At 58.2% G+C, this 16,508-nt stretch overlaps 1 protein-coding gene across 1 annotated transcript; it reads right to left on the bottom strand.

Annotated features, from left to right (window-relative positions):
• Window positions 1-7,479: 7,479 nt before the first annotated feature.
• Window positions 7,480-16,027, bottom strand: ARHGEF19 (Rho guanine nucleotide exchange factor 19). The gene is made up of 15 exons (XM_084875317.1): window positions 15,214-16,027; window positions 14,481-14,765; window positions 14,207-14,315; window positions 14,049-14,125; window positions 13,476-13,738; window positions 12,676-12,836; window positions 12,422-12,574; window positions 12,056-12,185; window positions 11,835-11,909; window positions 11,596-11,685; window positions 11,264-11,424; window positions 10,334-10,492; window positions 9,943-10,022; window positions 8,637-8,741; window positions 7,480-8,022 (listed from the first exon to the last, which is right to left on the bottom strand). The coding sequence occupies exons 1-15, from the start codon at window positions 15,626-15,628 to the stop codon at window positions 7,865-7,867; spliced, it is 2,421 nt and encodes an 806-aa protein (XP_084731443.1). The 5' UTR covers window positions 15,629-16,027; the 3' UTR covers window positions 7,480-7,864.
• Between the last annotated feature and the right edge of the window lie 481 nt (window positions 16,028-16,508).

Here is a 16,508-nt window from a genome sequence, read left to right as displayed (position 1 = left end):
TTGGGGTCCGAAGACCAGCTAGGGCAGCAAGCCTGTGTGGGGCTCCAGGGTACGGGTTTGCCCAGTGCCTGGCTCTCTGATGCCAGTTTTCTTTCCTTCTTCCTTTCAATATATTTCTATCTATTTCAGAGAGGAAGGGAGAGGGAGAGAGAGAGAAACATCAATGGTGAGAGAGAATCACCTATCAGCTGCCTCCTGCATGCCCCTTATTAGGGACTGAGCCCGGAACCTAGGCATGTGCCCTTGACCAGAATCGAACCCGGGACCCTTCTGTCTGCAGGCTGATGCTCTATCCACTGAGCAAACCAGCCAGGGCTGAGGTCAGTTTTCTTTTCTTTTTTTAAAATATATTTTATTGATTTTTCACAGAGAGGAGGTGAGAAGGATAGAGAGTTAGAAACATCGATGAGAGAGAATCATCGATCAGCTGCCTCTTGCATACCCCGTACTGGGGATGTGCCCGCAACCAAGGTACATGCCCTTGACCGGAATCGAACCTGGGACCCTTCAGTCCGCAGGCCGACGCTCCATCCACTGAGCCAAACCGGTTCTGGCAGGTCAGTTTTCTCATCTGTACAATGAGATCTCCAATACTGCCTACTATGGAGACAAGCACACATGCCTCCTTCCAGGGGGGTGACCCATATCGACTCTATCAAGGGCAAGCTTCAGGGTTTAATTTCAGGACCACCCCCGGCCCAAAGCTCCCCCCGCCACGCACCCGGGGGGGGGCTGCCCAGCCATTTGAGAGTCAGGTATGGAGGGGTTTAGGTCTCGCCCAAGTGCATTGCACTTCACAGTTTATAAAGTGCTTCCTCCGGGCCTTCCGCTGCCTGCGGAGCGGGTTCCTGTGGAAATCTTTGGAGTCAGCACTGCCAAAGGGTCTGGCCCACAGCAGGTGCTCAAAGAATGAACTTTTAAACTCAAAGGCCTTTCTTACCAAACTTCCTCCATCTGAAAAAAGGATCATTTTCCTGCCACAGAGACCCCTAAGCCCGGAAGGTTCTGGCTCACAGCTAAGCTCTGTTGGGATCAGAAGGCAACTCACCATCAAAAGCTAGAAAAAGTATTGGAGCAAGAAGGGTCTTTGGGCCCTGGCCGGTTTGGCTCAGTGGATAGAGTGTCGGCCTGAGGACTTAAAAGTCCCAGATTCGATTCCAGTCAAGGGCATTTCCCCAGTGGGGGGTGTGCAGGAGGCAGCTGTTTGATGTTTCTCTCTCATCAATGTTTCTGGCTCTCTATCCCTCTCCCTTCCTCTCTGTGAAGAATCAATAATATGTGTGTGTGTGTGTGTGTGTGTGTGTGTGTGTGTGTATATATATATATATATGTATATATATATATATATATATATTTTTTTTTTTTTTTTTAAAGAAGGGTCTTTGGGTCCTCCGACATGGGTACAGAGCATGAGCAGGCCAAGGTCAAGGTCAGGTCAAGGCATTAAGCCACTGACTCCTCTCTTGCTCATGTCTCCTCAAGTTTCCGATTCCCAGAGGACAGATCCTGGGTCGTGACTTGGTCACGTCCCTGATCTCCCACCCCTGTTTCAGCTCTCAGGCACCGATTCAGCTCTCCAGGAAGCCTGCCCTAAGCCCCTATGAGAGCTGGCTGCTCCCTTATTTGCCCATCCACAGGGCCAGGATTTCTCCCACTAGGATACTAAGTAAAGTTTCTGTCAAAGTTTAACTCACAGGCATAAAAGTACAGACCTTCAGTGTGCAGCTCAATGGGTTGTCCCAAAATGAACAGCCTGCGTAAACAGCATCATCAGGCTCCACCCCCACCAGTTACTGCTCCTGCCATCCTGACCTCTAGCCATCAGTTTGTTTTGCCTGTTTTTGTACTTTATCTATCTATATCTATATCTATATCTATATCTATATCTATATCTATATCTATATCTATATCTATATCTATATCTATATCTATAAATAAATAAAAAGCCTAAGTGACCATTACAACCGGGTGACCAAATGACCAGTTGCTATGATGTGCACTAACCACCAGGGGGCAGATGCTCAAAGCAGGAGCTGCCCCCTGGTGGTCAGTGCACTCCCCCAGCCAACCTCACGTGGCTGGCCAACCTTCCGAGGTCCCTCCCCGCCGCTGGCTGGCCCTGATTGGCCCTGGTCGCTAGCCAGGCTGAGGGACCCCAGCGGTGCATGAATTTGGGCACTGGGCCTAAATGAGGTCTGGCTTCTCTCCCATTCTGTCTAGAGTTGTCCAAGTCCTCCGCGTAGCTACAGATGGTTTCTCCTCATCGCTGCATAGGCTTCCCCTGCGTGACTAGACCACAATTTATCCACGTGTCATCCAGGAGCATTCGGGTAGTTTCCGGTATTTTGGCAATGAAGGTGCAATGCCGCTAAGAACGTTCTAGCTGTGTCTCTGGGGGCCCATACGGACCTGCTTCTGCTGGTGAATGAGGAAAGAATCGGGATTGCCGGCTCTGAGCGTAGGCATCCACTCAGCTTTGGCAGGTGCAGCCAGGCTGTTTTCCAAAGCGGCCGTGCCAACGTGCACCCTGCCAGCAGGACAGGAGGGTGCCCGCCGCCCCCTCCCGCCAACGCGCAGGCGGTCTGGGAGGCCCTGCTCTGGGAACCCACAAAGAAGCAGGTGAAGGACTATCTCCACGCTGGTGGCCCCAGAGGCAGGTGCCTGGCCGGCGTCCTGGTTCACCCTGAAACCTCATGTGCCCCAGAAAGGAACAATTGGATAAGATTTTTTTTAAGTTTCCTTTCAGGAGAAAATGTGAACAATAGGCTCAGAGTTTGGGGACGTCAGGTAAGGGGAACAGAGGATCCTGTGGAGTCGCACAGAGGGGTTGGAACTGGGGGTGGGGGTGGGGGGCCAGGAAGCCATTGAGGTGGGCTCCTGAAGTTACGAGGTTTAGAAACCGCTGAACAGACAGCCCCAGGGGCAAAACCCTTGCCACAGGCATGCCCTCCCATCGCCTGTCTGCCCAAACACCACCCCTCCCCTCCTCCTGCAACAAGCAGAGGCAGGGCCCTGGGTCCTCGGCCAAGGCCGAATAGCAGGGCAGGGCCGCTGGGCAGGGGCAGGTCCCGCTGAGAGGGGCTCCCCGACCATGCCTCTCCTGGGTCTGCCTCCGGGCAGGTGAGGACTGAGGGCAGAGGGCCTGGTGTACCTGAGGCAGCCCAAATAATATTGTATATATGGATCCATCCTCCCCGAATGACAGCAGGACCTGAGTCAGCGCCCCAGCCCAGCCCCCAGGGCTCCAGTCCAGGTGCAGGTGTCGGCCAGGAGGCCAGGATCCAGATCCGCCAGGGCAGGGGGAAGGCAGGAGAGCCTGCTTGCTCTGTGTGGCCGGCCTGGCTCTCCCCGTGCAGACTCAGCGCTGGGGCAGCTGAGGCCCCTTGGCCTTCCCTCGGAGCAGGAATCCTGTTCTTGGACTTCAGTTCTCAAGAGCAGAGGCCTCACCGCCTCACAGGGGCCCCCATACTCTGGCTCTGCAGCCCTGACACTGTGAAAGCCACCATTTATGGCAATTTCTTATGGGCCAGGCACTATGCCACCCCCACACAGTTTACTTCTCAGTGACATCCATGAGGCAGGTGCAGCTAGCACCACCCCCATCCGCACCCTGCAGAAACGGTGTCTGAGGAGCGGAGCCGTTGTCTTGCTTCCAATCACGCACACAGACAGGCATTTCTCACCGCTGTCCAATAGCAGAGCCAGGAAGCCAGGAAACCTCGACAGCAACGAGCACACCCAGCAACCGCCTCTTGGTTCCTATACGCTGCTCACCAATCAATACAAGGAACCACACAGCCCTAACCTGTTTGGCTCAGTGGATAGAGCATCAGCCTGCGGACTGAAAGGTCCCCAGGTTCGATTCCGGTCAAGGGCATGTACCTTGGTTGCAGGCACATCCCCAGTAGGGGGTGTGCAGAGGGCAGCTGATTGATGTTTCTCTCTCATTGATGTTTCTCACTGTCTATCCCTATTCCTTTCTCTCGGTAAAAAAAATTAATAAAAAAATATATTAAATACAAAAAAAAAAAAAAAAAAAAAAAAGGAACCACCCACTTTAGAGATTCTACCCAGGAGGCAAGGAGACTACAAGATGAGCTTGGAGCATCTTATAGTGCCAGAAATTAAGGAAATGCTAAAAAACAAACAAACAACAACACAAAAGGATGGAGGGATGTCAGACAGACACAGGAGCTCATCTGGAAAAGCTCCCAATGGCTGAAACGGGAACAATGGACACAGCGGAGTGAACACCTTCGTGTGGAAGTATAACCCAAAGGGTAAGACAGATACATTCCTGGGCCCACACTGCTGGAAATGAATGATTGGTTAAATACATGGGTTGGGGGACAAATCTTTCTTTCAAACGAATTCCAAATAATATATGTGGATCCATCCTCCAGGAGGTGGGGCCAGCCTCCCACCCACCTCACACACACTTCCGCGGGGGCCCCACTCGCCTGCGAGGAACAAAGCCTGGCAGCCCTTGGCAGTTTGGCTCAGTGGATAGAGCATCAGCCTGCGGACCAAAGGGTTCTGGGTTCTATTCGAGACAAGGGCATGTACCTTAGTTGCAGGCTCCTTCCTGGCCCGGGCCCTGGTCCTGGTCGGAGCTTGTGCAGGAGGCAATCAATCGATGTGTTTCTCTCACATCGATGTTTCTCTCCGACTCTCCCTCTCTCTTCCATTCTCCCTAAAAATCAATGGAAAAATATCCTCGGGTGAGGATTAACAACAACAACAAAAACATGGCAGACATCAGCCTAGCCATGTAATCAAAGTTAACTTCACCAGTAAGAAGTCACATGCCCCCTGAGGTCATGTGACGAGAAAGGCCCTGGGCCTCTGTGGTATTCTTACCCCAAACCCATAACTCCTGTCTAGTCATGAGGAAAACATCAGACAAACCCAAACGGAGGGACAGCCTAACAAAATACCGACCAGAACGCCTCAAAATTGGCAAGCTCATGAAAAACAAGGAAAGACTGAGACACTGTCACAGACCGGGCGAGACTAAATGCCATGTGGGTTCCTGAATTGGGTCCTGGAACAGAACGAGGACCTTGGTGGAAAAACTGGTGAAACCTGAATACAGTTTGGAGCTCAGTTAATAGCCATGTACCGATGTTGGTTTCTGAGCTCTGACGACTGTTCCATGGCAATGGAAGATGTTGACAGCAGGGAAAACAGGCGGGTGTATGGAACTCTCCGTACAATCTTTGCCACTTTTCTGTAACTAAAAGCTTTATTTAAAAAAAACACACAAACAAACAAACAAACAAAAAAACCACATGGGATATAAACATCTGAACCAGAATTTGAATTCAGGTGTGCCTGCCTCCTTAGCTCACACCCTCCACCCTCCTGAATAATCTCGTTAGACAGAAACCCCCAAAGGTTTCTTTTTTGAATTGAACCCGGGACCCTTCAGTCCACAGACTGACGCTCTATCCATTGAGCCAAACCAGCTAGGGCCCCAAAGGTTTCTTCATGGGCATGAGCTTCTCCCCATTTGCCCATGTTTGCCCTCGGGGACCACCCAAACTCAGTTCTCTTTGCTCCACCACCTCCTTCTGAGGGCTAAGGGATGCTCCCATCCCCCCAACTGTTCTCTATTCCCTGGTCCCCCCACTCTCTTGAGTGACGTGGGTTCCGATGAATTAGCCTCCTCAGCATTTGCCCTTCCTTTGCAACAGCCAGATTCCTCTTGTGGATTCATTCAATTTCAGGGCTGAAAATTCCCCAGTCTGGCTCCAGGGATACAGAACACATGACCTAGGCTTAGGCCCATCAGCACACACCAGCCCCTGACTTCCGTGATTGGCCCAGGGGAAGCCATGTAATCCAAGCTCGTCCAATCAGAGAGGTCTTTGAGAAAGGGGGTGGGGGGAAGGGGCAAAGACAATTCTCTTCTTCCATGTTGGTTGTGAATGAAGAAGCCCCTCAGAGTCTGGCTGGTGTGGCTCAGTGGTTAAGCATTGACCTATGAACCTGGAGATCACGGTTCAATTCCCAGTCAAAGTACATGCCCAGGCTGCAGGCTAAATTCTGCAATGGGGTGTGTGCAGAAGTCAGCCAATCAATTATTCTCTCTCATCGATGTTTCTATCTCTTTCTCCCTCTCCCTTCCTCTCTGAAATCAATAAAAACCTATTAAAAAGAAGAAGCCCTTGGGTGCCTTAGGATGAAGTTGACACCAAGAACAACAGAATAGAGAAATATAAAGAGTTGCGTTCTCATGCCCTGACCGGTTTGGCACAGTGGATAGAGCGTCAGCCTATGGCAGGGATCTTCAAACTACGGCCCGCGGGCCACATGCGGCCCGCAGAGGAGTCTAATCCGGCCCGCCAGGTTTTTTGGGCAGTGAGCGCAGCCGAGGTGTTACAGTAGGAATTAGTAGTTCATATAGTCCGGCCCTCCAGCTCTCTGAGGGACCGTGATCTGGCCCCCACTTTAAAAAGTTTGAGGACCCCTGGCCTATGGATTCAAGGGTCCCAGGTTCGATTCCAGTCAAGGGCATGTACCTTGATTGCAGGCACATCCCGGGTAGGGGGTGTGCAGGAGGCAGCTGATTGATGTTTCTCTCTCATTGACGTTTCTAACTCTCTATCCCTCTCCATTCCTCTCTTTAAAAAATCAATAAAATAAAAAGAGTTTTGTTCTCATAACAATGAGCCACTGGATCGAGCCTTGCCTGAAGTCCACTTTGACTCTACACTTCCCAGTTATGAGAACCATGGTAGATGGAGAAAGGGTCTCCCAAAATACATCCACATTCTAATGCCTAGAACCTATGAATGTCATCTCATATAACAAAAAAGGAGAAGGAGGAGGAGGAGGAGGAGGAGGAGGAAGAGGAGGAGGAGGAGGAGGAGGAGGAGGAGGAGGAGGAGGGCGTGGGTCATTGTAGAGGGGACTTAAGAAATATAAGATGGATTTAAGTTAAGAATTAAGAATCCGGGTGGGCCCCAGATGCAATCACATGTATCCTTAAAAGGGGGCAGAGAAATATTTGACATAGACACTCAGAGAAGGCAAGGTGACCACAGAGCCAGAGACTGGAGCGATACAGCTGCCGGCCTAGGAATGCTGGCAGCCACCAGAAGCTGAACCAGGCAAGGAACCCTTCTCCCCAGAGCACAGCGCCACTCCGGATGCCTGGACTTGGCCCAGGGATGCCAATTTCAGACTTCTGGCCTCCAGAACTGCGAGAGAACAGGTTTCTGTTGCTTTACATCACCTGCTTTGCAGGAATTTGTTACAGCAACTGTAAGAAACAAGTGCAAGGACTAATACATTCTCTTCACTATTTAAGCCTATTTGAACCTGCTGCTTTGCTAATAGCAGCCCTCTCTCTCCCTCCTCTGGTTAAGAGGGGAACTCAACCAAAGAGAAATCCCAAGGGGAGGCAGCCCAAAACCTTCCTGATCTTCAGGGGAATCGGGGGGAGGGAAATGGAGTACCAGATGGCTCACAGACTCCAAGCAAAGGCATGATGGGAGTTTATTTACAGACAAGTCACAGCCAGGACCCACGCAGGCTCTGGCCAGAAGGTTCCAGATACACAGAGGCCACAGGACCCATTAGTACTAGAGCCCTCCCCAGCCAGGCCCCTGGTGAAGGGACCGAGAGTCAGGCAGGGTCAAGGACACGGAAGACAGGGCCCCAATCCTGGCCAGATAGCAGAGGCCCCCCGGCCAGAGGAAGGAGCCGCCCTCGGCCCTGAAGAGTGGACACCGAGAAGCGACAGCTGCACTCGATGCCGGGCCACAGAGCGAAGTCCCAGCGCAGCGGCTTGGGGAGCGGAGACACTGCAGGTCCCTGCGGGCGGCCCCGGAGCGGGTATCCCAGGCCACGGCTGCCGTCACGCCGGGGGCTCCCCCCGTTTGCTGGTGGCACTCGTGATCCGCTTGTTCTCCCGGAGGTTCCGGAGGCGGGCACTGAGGCTGCTGATCTCCTCCACGTAGGCCTGGGGCACCCACCCCTTCTCGCCGTCCGCCAGGCGGACACCCTCCAGCCAGCCTGGGGGCACACAGCCAGGAGCAGCATCAGTGGCACCCGAGGGCACCAGGGCCGGGCTGCGAGGGGGCGCCTAGGCCCTGTTACAAGCCTCCTCTGCACCCCTGGGGCCGCGGTGACACCGTCTCAGAATCTTCCAGCTCCAGGAAGGACCCTGCCTCTGGCAGTCTGCTAAAGCAGTGTTTCCCAAACTTGTGACATACGTGCACCCCTTCTATAATTTTCGTAACGCTGAGTACCCCTCGTACTCATGAGAACGTAGAATTAGGCGCAGCTAAGCACGGTACAGTGCATATCCCCACCAAACTCTTCCCGTACCCTGGGGGTACGCGTACCACACTTTGGGAAACACTGTCCTAGAGGAACTTCTGACCTGTTTCTCACCCCCCCCCCCCCCCGCCAACATCCTCAAAGAAGGTTATTTCCCTCTCTCCCCCGCCAGTCACTCTCAATCCACATCTTTACAAGCAGGAAGTTCCTACTCTTGTCTAACTTCATTCCTGCATGCTGTGGCTGAGCAACACTTGCATGACCTCTCCCTGTGACGTCTTAGCCATCCAGCTACCTCCTGCTCCCGAGAACGCCACCGGGAGGCCCTCCCGGGAGGCCCCTCTCACCGTCACTGGTCCGGGTCCTCACTGCCAGGATGTCAGTCTTCTCCAAGGTCAGCTCGTCCGGCTGCAGGGCCTTGTACGTGCGGACACACTGAACCTGGGGGCGGTCTGACAGCCCAAGAGCGACTGAGGGAGTGCCCAGGGCATGATGGAGCGGGCCAGGGAGGGGCAGAGGAGGAAGTACGGGGGTGGGAGGGCAGCCGCTGCTGCTGCCGCTGCTGCTGCTGCTTCTTTTCCTCTGTCCCTCCCTGGCCCACCCTGGCCGCTCTTCTCCTCTCTCACCCTAAACACAAGCCCCAGTGAGTCCAGTCCCAGCTTCCGTTACTGTTGCTGAACCCAGGGCTCTCTCCTCCCAGCTCATCACAACACCTTGCTCCTGACCTCCAGGCCAATGTCCAACTGCCCCCGGAAACCCCCCCACAAAGCACTCACAGCCCCTTCCTATGCCCCCTAATGCTCCGTGGTGCTCCCTCCAGGCCACCCTCCTCACCTGGGATTCAAGCCTCATCGCTCCCCCGTTCCTAACCCTCCAGGGCTTCCTGCTCCTTTTAGAATAAACTCCCAAGTCCTCCCTGCAGCCTACCAAGCCCTGCGTGGTCCGGCATTGCCCCTTGCTAACCTTAGCCTCTCCGCCCCTCTCCCCCCCCCCTCATGAAACTCAGCCACGCTGCTCACCCGGCTGTTCCTCAGACACCCTTGAGTGCCCACCTGCCTCAGGGCCTTTGCACTGGCTGTCCCTCCCACCAGGAGTGCTCCCCCCCAGATCTCTGCACTCCTCCTGCCCCTCCTCATCTTTCAGGGGCCTTCCCTGAGCCCCTCTTTAGAATGGGAAGCTCACCCACCAACCTGAGCAGGATTCCTAGCTCAAGCCCGGGAATCTGTTCCGGTCCAGGCCCTCAGCTCTTCCTATCACCCTAGACGGGCTGGTCGTGTTGGGAAAACCACACACCTGACTTTGAATCTCAGCCCTGTCACTGACTAGTGGGGTGAACTCGGACAAGTCGCCTTACCGCTCTGAATCTCTGTTCTCTAACCTGTAAAATGGGCTTCTGTGGGGATGTGCTGGGGGGATATAAAAGGCTTTGTCACCTCCAGGGTGCTGTCCGTGCACATGGGGGTCAGCCTGTCCTATGTGAATTCTGTCCATCCTTCAAGGTTCTGCAGAGCCGCCCCTGACTGCCCCGGGCAGCTGACCTCTCTCCCTGTAGTCCTGCCGGCCGCCTGGCACCCAGGATTGGAGGAAAGGGGGAAGCAAGGGACCCAGCCCAGAGGGTGTGGGCCTCAGAGGGAGGAGGTTGGCAGGCTCTACCTTCCCCCTCGCTGATGACCTCCTGGTCTTCCTGGGGGCTGGAGGGGCGCATGGCAGAGATCCATCGCTGCTTCTCACTTCTAGAAAAGGGAGGCCAAGGCATCACAGCATGCAAACTGCATTCCCAGGGCCAGGGTGGTGAGACAGCTGGGACACGGGGTGTGATCCAGACCCACCAGGTCATGTATGAGGCCCGCCCCAGGACTCACCTCACAGCCCTGACCCACAGGCCTGTGCCCTACCAGCTTTGAGCATAAGAACAGAGCAAGCCCAGACCCCCCTGGGTGCCAGCTCTGCCCATGCCCTGCCTCATGCCACTGTCCTGAAGCCAGAGAAAGAAGGCCAGAACCTGCCTGGGACGGTCCTCCCTCCCCAGCCCGGGCCCACTCACTCGGTGCGGGCCCTCAGCAGGAACTGGTGCTTCGTGTGCTGCCCGTGCAGGAGCTGGAGGAGGAACACGTGGCCAGGGATGCCCTGGGGCTTCAGGCTCAGGTCCTTCACCTGCAGCTCGGCCATCTTGGCGTGGACAAAAACGGCAAACTTGCCCAGCCTGCGGGACCGGGGGAGGCGAGGTCAGCCTGGCCCATGCCCCACCCTCAGGACCAGCCAAGTTCTGATGAAAGGGAGGAGGAGTCAGCTGCCTCTCTAGCCTCCTCCAGGAAACTCGACTGCGCCGGGCACCACCTCCCTGGCAGCCAGCAGAGTCCGCAAGAGGAACTGGGAACTCCGTTCCTAGCAGATCCCTGGCAGGTGGAAGGGGAGACCAGCCTCTGACCCCGGGCATGTTGTCAACTTCTCTCTGAGCCTCTGCCCTGCGTCCGTTCTAAGAGCCCACTGGGCAGCAACTCTGATGAGACCTCGTCTCTGTTTAGTGGGGTCTAGCATCCGACAGACTGGGGCTCCTTCTGGCCCCTGGACTATCAGCTCTGAGATACTGACAACAACGAGGGAGCCTACTTACCAGGGAACTAGTTAGAGGGCAACAGGGAGTAACCCACACAGCACGCCTGGCCCAGGACAGGCGCATGGCGAATGCTGGCTGTTATGGTTACGGCTCGGGGCAGAGCTGGGACTCCAGGGCTGTGCTCTAATTGGCTTAAGCTCAGAGCAGCTTCAAGTTCTTTGTACACAGTCCAGCCCTTGATTCTAGAAGATGAACTTGCCTTTCCTGCTGAAGCCTCACAGGCTCAGGGTGCCCTGGCAACACCGTCGGGTGCAGGCTGGGGCTCCCAGGCCCCGGATGGGCTGGCTGTGTGCTCGTTAGAGGGAAGAAGGGAGCCCAGCTCCAATCGACCTTCCCCCACACGGGGCCCCGACTCACTCCTTCCGCCGGGAGAGCAGCAAGCAGTCGTTGAAGAGGTGCAGGTAGACCGCCTTGCTGGACAGCTTCAGCTTGGCCGGGGGTGCCGCGGGCAGGGGGGCCAGTTCCACCAGCTCCCCGTGCCGCACCAGCCAGCGGGCCTGGGAGATCAGCGGGAAGATCTGGGCGGAAGGAGAAGGCAAAGGGGGAGAAGAGGTCAGGCCCGGGGCAGCGGGGCAGAGAGCACAGGCCAGGGAGGGGTGGGGGCAGTGATGCATTGGCCTGCAGCCCCCAGGGAGGGAGGGAACAGGAACTGCCCCTCGTGTGCCCACCCGCCCGCTGTGGGCACGCACCTTGCCCTCGAAGTGGATCTTCTTGCTCAGGTGGATGAGTTCCTCCGTCCTCTTCATGGACTGCACGCTGGCATTGCATTCTTGCACCAGCTGGGGAGGTTGTGGGTGGGTCATCCGCAGCCCCACAGCCCCGGCGCCCACAGACCAGCCTCGGGTGCCCACCCGGGGACCATTACAGACACAGCGGGGCTCTGGGGAGGCCCCTGGGAGCCAGAAGGCCCCTGCCCTGCCCAGCTCACCTCCTTGAGGGCATTGAAGGCCTTGGTGGCCATGTCTTCGTCTTCAGAGCCCTGTGCTGTCCGCTTCAAGATGTTCTGGAAGGTGGGGTCAGTTCAATGCGGCAGGCCAGGGCCTCCCCCGTGACCCTGCCCACCCACGGGCGCCCCCCAGAAAGGGCAGTGGAGGTTCACAGTGGCATTCCGTCGCCCAGCCCCCACCACAGCCTGTGCCCTGTGGGTACCTCCACCAGCATCTTGAGGCGGGTGATTCTCTGGAACGGCAGGATGAGGAAGGAGGTGAGGGGCAGGCGCTGGCACACGGGAGACTCCTCCAGGCGAGCCAGGATGCCAGGGAACTTGGGGTTCTCCAGGCTGGAAGTTGGGGAGGGGCCTGGGGTCACAGCTGGGTCTGAACTCCTGGGATCCATGACCCAGCCACCCCGTGGTCCTTCAGGCGCCTTCTCAGCACATCCCTCCTGCCCGCTGGTCACAGAGCCCCGAACAGGGGCGCCCTCCCTCTCAGGCCACCCTTCCTCACCCAGTCCCCCACGCCTACGCCCACCCGAGAGCCTCTGCGCCCTCCCCCCAGTCCGAGTGCCCAGCCCTACAGCAGGCGCTGGTAGGTGCGCTCCTGGTAGGCCTGGTTGGTGACGTAGGGCAGGTAGACTCGGCGGAAGGCGGGGCTGTGGTGCAGCACAATGTCACACACACTGAAGCGCAGGACGTCTGCCTCCAGTCGCTGCTCCAGGTCCTGCAGGAACCTGAGGGGTCAGCGAGGGGTCAGGGACAGCGTGAGACCCCAGATCTAGGAGCCCGGGCCAATCTCATCCCCGCCCCCCACCAGGCCAGGCCAGGCCCTTACCTCTCGCTGGTGCTCTTGACCTCGGGCAGTTTGGAGAACAGCCACTGCTTGTCCTGTGCGCCCAGACACTCACTCAGCTCCGCTGAGCCCAAGAAGTGGCCCACGGCCACCGACAGGCTATGGATGTACGAGGCCTCGGACGTGATCAGCTCAAACTTGGCCTGAGGCAGACCAGGGGTTGAACCGTCAGACCAGTCCACCCGGACGCCTTTCTGGCCCCGGACACCGCCTCTTGTTCCCCACCCCTGATCTGGTGCCTGGTGGGGTTCAGGACCCATCTCCTGCCAGCACAATTGTTCAAACCAAACTGGAGCCCCTACCCCTGGGTGGCCCCGCCCCTCCCCGCCCCTTTTCTTGGCCCCGCCCACCGCTCAGTTCCGCTAGGGCTGGCTCTGCAGCTCCCAGGTCCAGGCTTCCAGCGATCCCTCCTCCCCTGGCCCAGCCTGAATCCGCCCCTCCTCGGGCCCTACCCTCTCCTAGGCCTCGCCCCCGGGGACCCCGCCCCTTCGCCCCGCTTCTCCACCGGCTTTTGGCTCCAGGGCTCCTCCGAGGTCTCCAGCTGCAAGCCCCGCCGGGTCAGGTCCTAGCAACCCCCAGGGCATTGCCCGTCCCCTCGGTCCCGCCCTCTGGTGGCCCCGCCTTCCCCACCTTCTGCACCTTGCAGTCCGGCTGGCCTGCGACCCCCTGTACCCCGGGACCGCGCTAAGTTCCCGGACCGGGTTCTCCTGGCCCCGATCCATATAGTAAGTAGCCCCCTCCCCTCGGGGCCTCGGACGCCCTCCCAGGCCGGCAGCGCGCACCTCCTGCAGCTTGCAGTCGCGCAGGCTCAGCGTGGCCAGCACGCCGCTGCCCCGCACGTCGGGGATGTCCTGCCAGAGCGAGAAGGTGGAGCCGCGCGCCGAGCGCTGCGCGCGGAAGGAGCTGCTGGGGGAGAGGTTGGCGCGCGGCGGCCCGGGCCCCTCCTCCGCGCCCTCGGCCTCGTCCCCCGCGGCCTCCTCCTCGCGCTGCTGCCGCCGCAGCTCGCGGGCGCTGGCCACGTCGCTGTATTCCTGGTAGAGGACGGCTGGGCGGGGAGGGCGGGGGGCTGTGGGCGCCGCCGGCCGCGGCCCGGCCCCGCCCGGCCCCCCGAGAGCCAGCTCCCTCCGCAAGCAGCGGGACAGTGAATGCATTCATTCGTTCATTCATCCTTTCATTCATTCGTTCACTCACTCCATAAACACTGCTTGGGCACCCATTGCGTGCTCGCCCCCGTGCTGGGAACTGGGATTCCGTCCTCTCCCTCCTACACGACCCCTGCGTCTCCACCCTCGGACCCGGGTCTCCCGGTCGCCCCAGGCCCTCAGCCCCTCCCTCCGCGGCCCCCTCCTGCGTACAGTTCAGGAGGAACCGTGACTGTCGCCGCTCGCTGGCGCTTTTGGAGCCCGGAGCCGGCTCTTCCTGCGACTCCAGCCTGCAGAGAGGGAGGGGGGACGATGGGGCTCCGCGGCGTGCACCCCGGCCTCAGACCCGACCCCGGAGGGGGAGGTGCTACCTGGCCTCGGGCCCGCCGCCGCCGGGGCTCCCGCCGGGGTCCGCAGGGGCTGCCATCGCGGCGCCCTCCACCCTCATCTCCGCGCTGCTTGACTCCCGTCCCGGCGCTGCTTTCCCTGGAGAAGGCGAGAGCGGAGGAGGGTGGGGGGTGGCCCTGGGCAGCGGGGGCCGCACTCCAGCGGAGGGCACCCCGCCTCGTGTGTCCGGGGAGTGAGCCTGGCTCCACCCACATCTGGCTCCCGGGCTGCCCTTGGGCCGAGGGGAGGGGCAGGTACCTTCCCGGGCGGGGGCCGCTCCCGCCGGGCCCGGGCCCGGGGCTCTGGCCGCCGAGTGCCGCCCCAGGCGCAGGGAGGAGTGCAGCCGGGTCATCAGCTCCGAGGCCGAGAAGCGCCTCCGCTCAGGCCCCTCCAGGCCCCCGCGCGGGGGCCCCGCCGGCTCCGGAGGCCTGGGCTCCTCCGGGCTCAGGGGCGGCTCTGCCACCTGGCCGGGCTCCAGGAAGACGGCGTGGGCCTCGGGACCGCCAGGGGCCTCCTCGCTCTGGTACACCCGCATCTTGCGCCCTGCAGGTGGGGTGAGGGCACAGGCTGGCGACCCCGGGGCTGGGACTCTCTCCCACCTCCTCTCTGCTGCTGCCCCGTGGCCCCGAGCATCTAGGCAACATGTCCAAGTGAAAGGGCAGTGTGTTTGCTGAGAGCTGGTCCCCAGAGAAATGAAACCAGCTGGAGGGGCAGAGGGCACACAGTGCTGACTGCAGTGGGCAAAGGGTGAGCGGAGGGCCAGGGCGCCCAGGATAGCCACCTACTTGCTGTGCGACTGCAGACAAGGCATTCCCGTCCCGCTGAGCTCCGGCTCCCCTGTCACCAAAACCTACCACTCGTCCTGCCTGTTTTGGGGGACTCTGGGGCTTAAGAGTCCTAAAAAGCCACCAACCTCTCCCCTACTCACCCCTCTGGGCCACCCCTCTCTCCCCCTCCCCATCCCCCCACCCGGTCACCCAGAGTGACTCACAGGCCGACTTCTTCTCCGAGCCGTGGCTGGCCCGGCGCTGAGGCTGTGTGTGCTGGGGACTCCAGGGCCCCTCCAGAGGTGGGGGCTGGGCACTAGGGCAGTGTGGCCAGCTGCCAGCCCTGCTGGGCCGCATCCCCCCACTGGGAGAGGTCTCGGTGTCTGGGACTCCTGGGGACGGCGACCATAGCAGCCCCTGGAGAGGAGCAGGGGTCCCCAGGGACCAGCGGCTGCCAGGGGCCTGCAGCTCCTCAGGGGTGACAGGGAAGAGATCCAGACACACCGAGCTTGGGGGCTGCAGGGTGGGCAGCTCCACAAAGGACAGGCTCTCCTGCTGGCACACCGCTACTGGGAGGCAGGCCGTGCCCGGTGGCCCAGCCAGGGGGGGCTGGAGGGTGGCAGGTGGCCCACAGTCCATTCCTCCTGTGCTCTGCCAGACACCTGGGCCTGGAGGGGAGAAAATATCAGAACCAGACACAGGCCCTAGCTGGTTTGGCTCAGTGGATAGAGCGTCAGCCTACAGACTCAAGGGTCCCAGGTTCGATTCCGGTCAAGGGCATGTACCTTGGTTGCGGGCACATCCCCAGTAGGGAGTATGTAGGAGGCAGCTGATCGATGTTTCTCTCTCATCGATGTTTCTAACCCTCTATCCTTCTCCCTTCCTCTCTGTAAAAAAATCAACAAAATAATCTAAACCGGTTTGGCTCAGTGGATAGAGCATCTGCCTAAGGTCTGAAGGGTCCCGGGTTCGATTCCCATCAAGGGCATGTACCTTGGTTGCGGGCACATCCCCAATGGGGGGTGTACAAGAGGCAGCTGATCGATGATTCTCTCATCGATGTTTCTAAATCTCTCTCTCTCTCTCTTCCTCTCTGTAAAAAATCAAGAAAAAATATATTTTTTTAAAAAAATCAATAAAATATATTTTAAAAAAAGAACCAGACACAGGACAGCAGGGCTGGCCAGAAAGCCACCGTGTTCTGGAGACCTGGACAAACCCTGATGTAGCCATGTGTACACGCATTTGTTCCAGCACGCTCACACACCTAATTACACAGGAATCCCTCATCCTTACACGGCATTAAATCAATGATAGACAGGTGCTTTATACATTGCATTTCATTTATCCTCACACCAACCCCATTATCCTCATACCCCCCTCATATGGGTGAGGAGAGTGAGGCGCAGAGGTATTTGGTGAATGGTGGAACCGGGATTCAAACCCAGGCAGTCCAGCCTCTGAGTCTGTGCTTTTAACCACCTTGTGCACTTCCTAACTCGGACGTATGATCAGATGT

The sequence above is a fragment of the Pipistrellus hanaki genome, assembly GCF_964339955.1.
Source record: "Pipistrellus hanaki genome assembly, chromosome: 2".
Lineage (NCBI taxonomy): Eukaryota > Metazoa > Chordata > Mammalia > Chiroptera > Vespertilionidae > Pipistrellus > Pipistrellus hanaki.
This window is presented reverse-complemented; position numbering and strand designations above follow the sequence as displayed.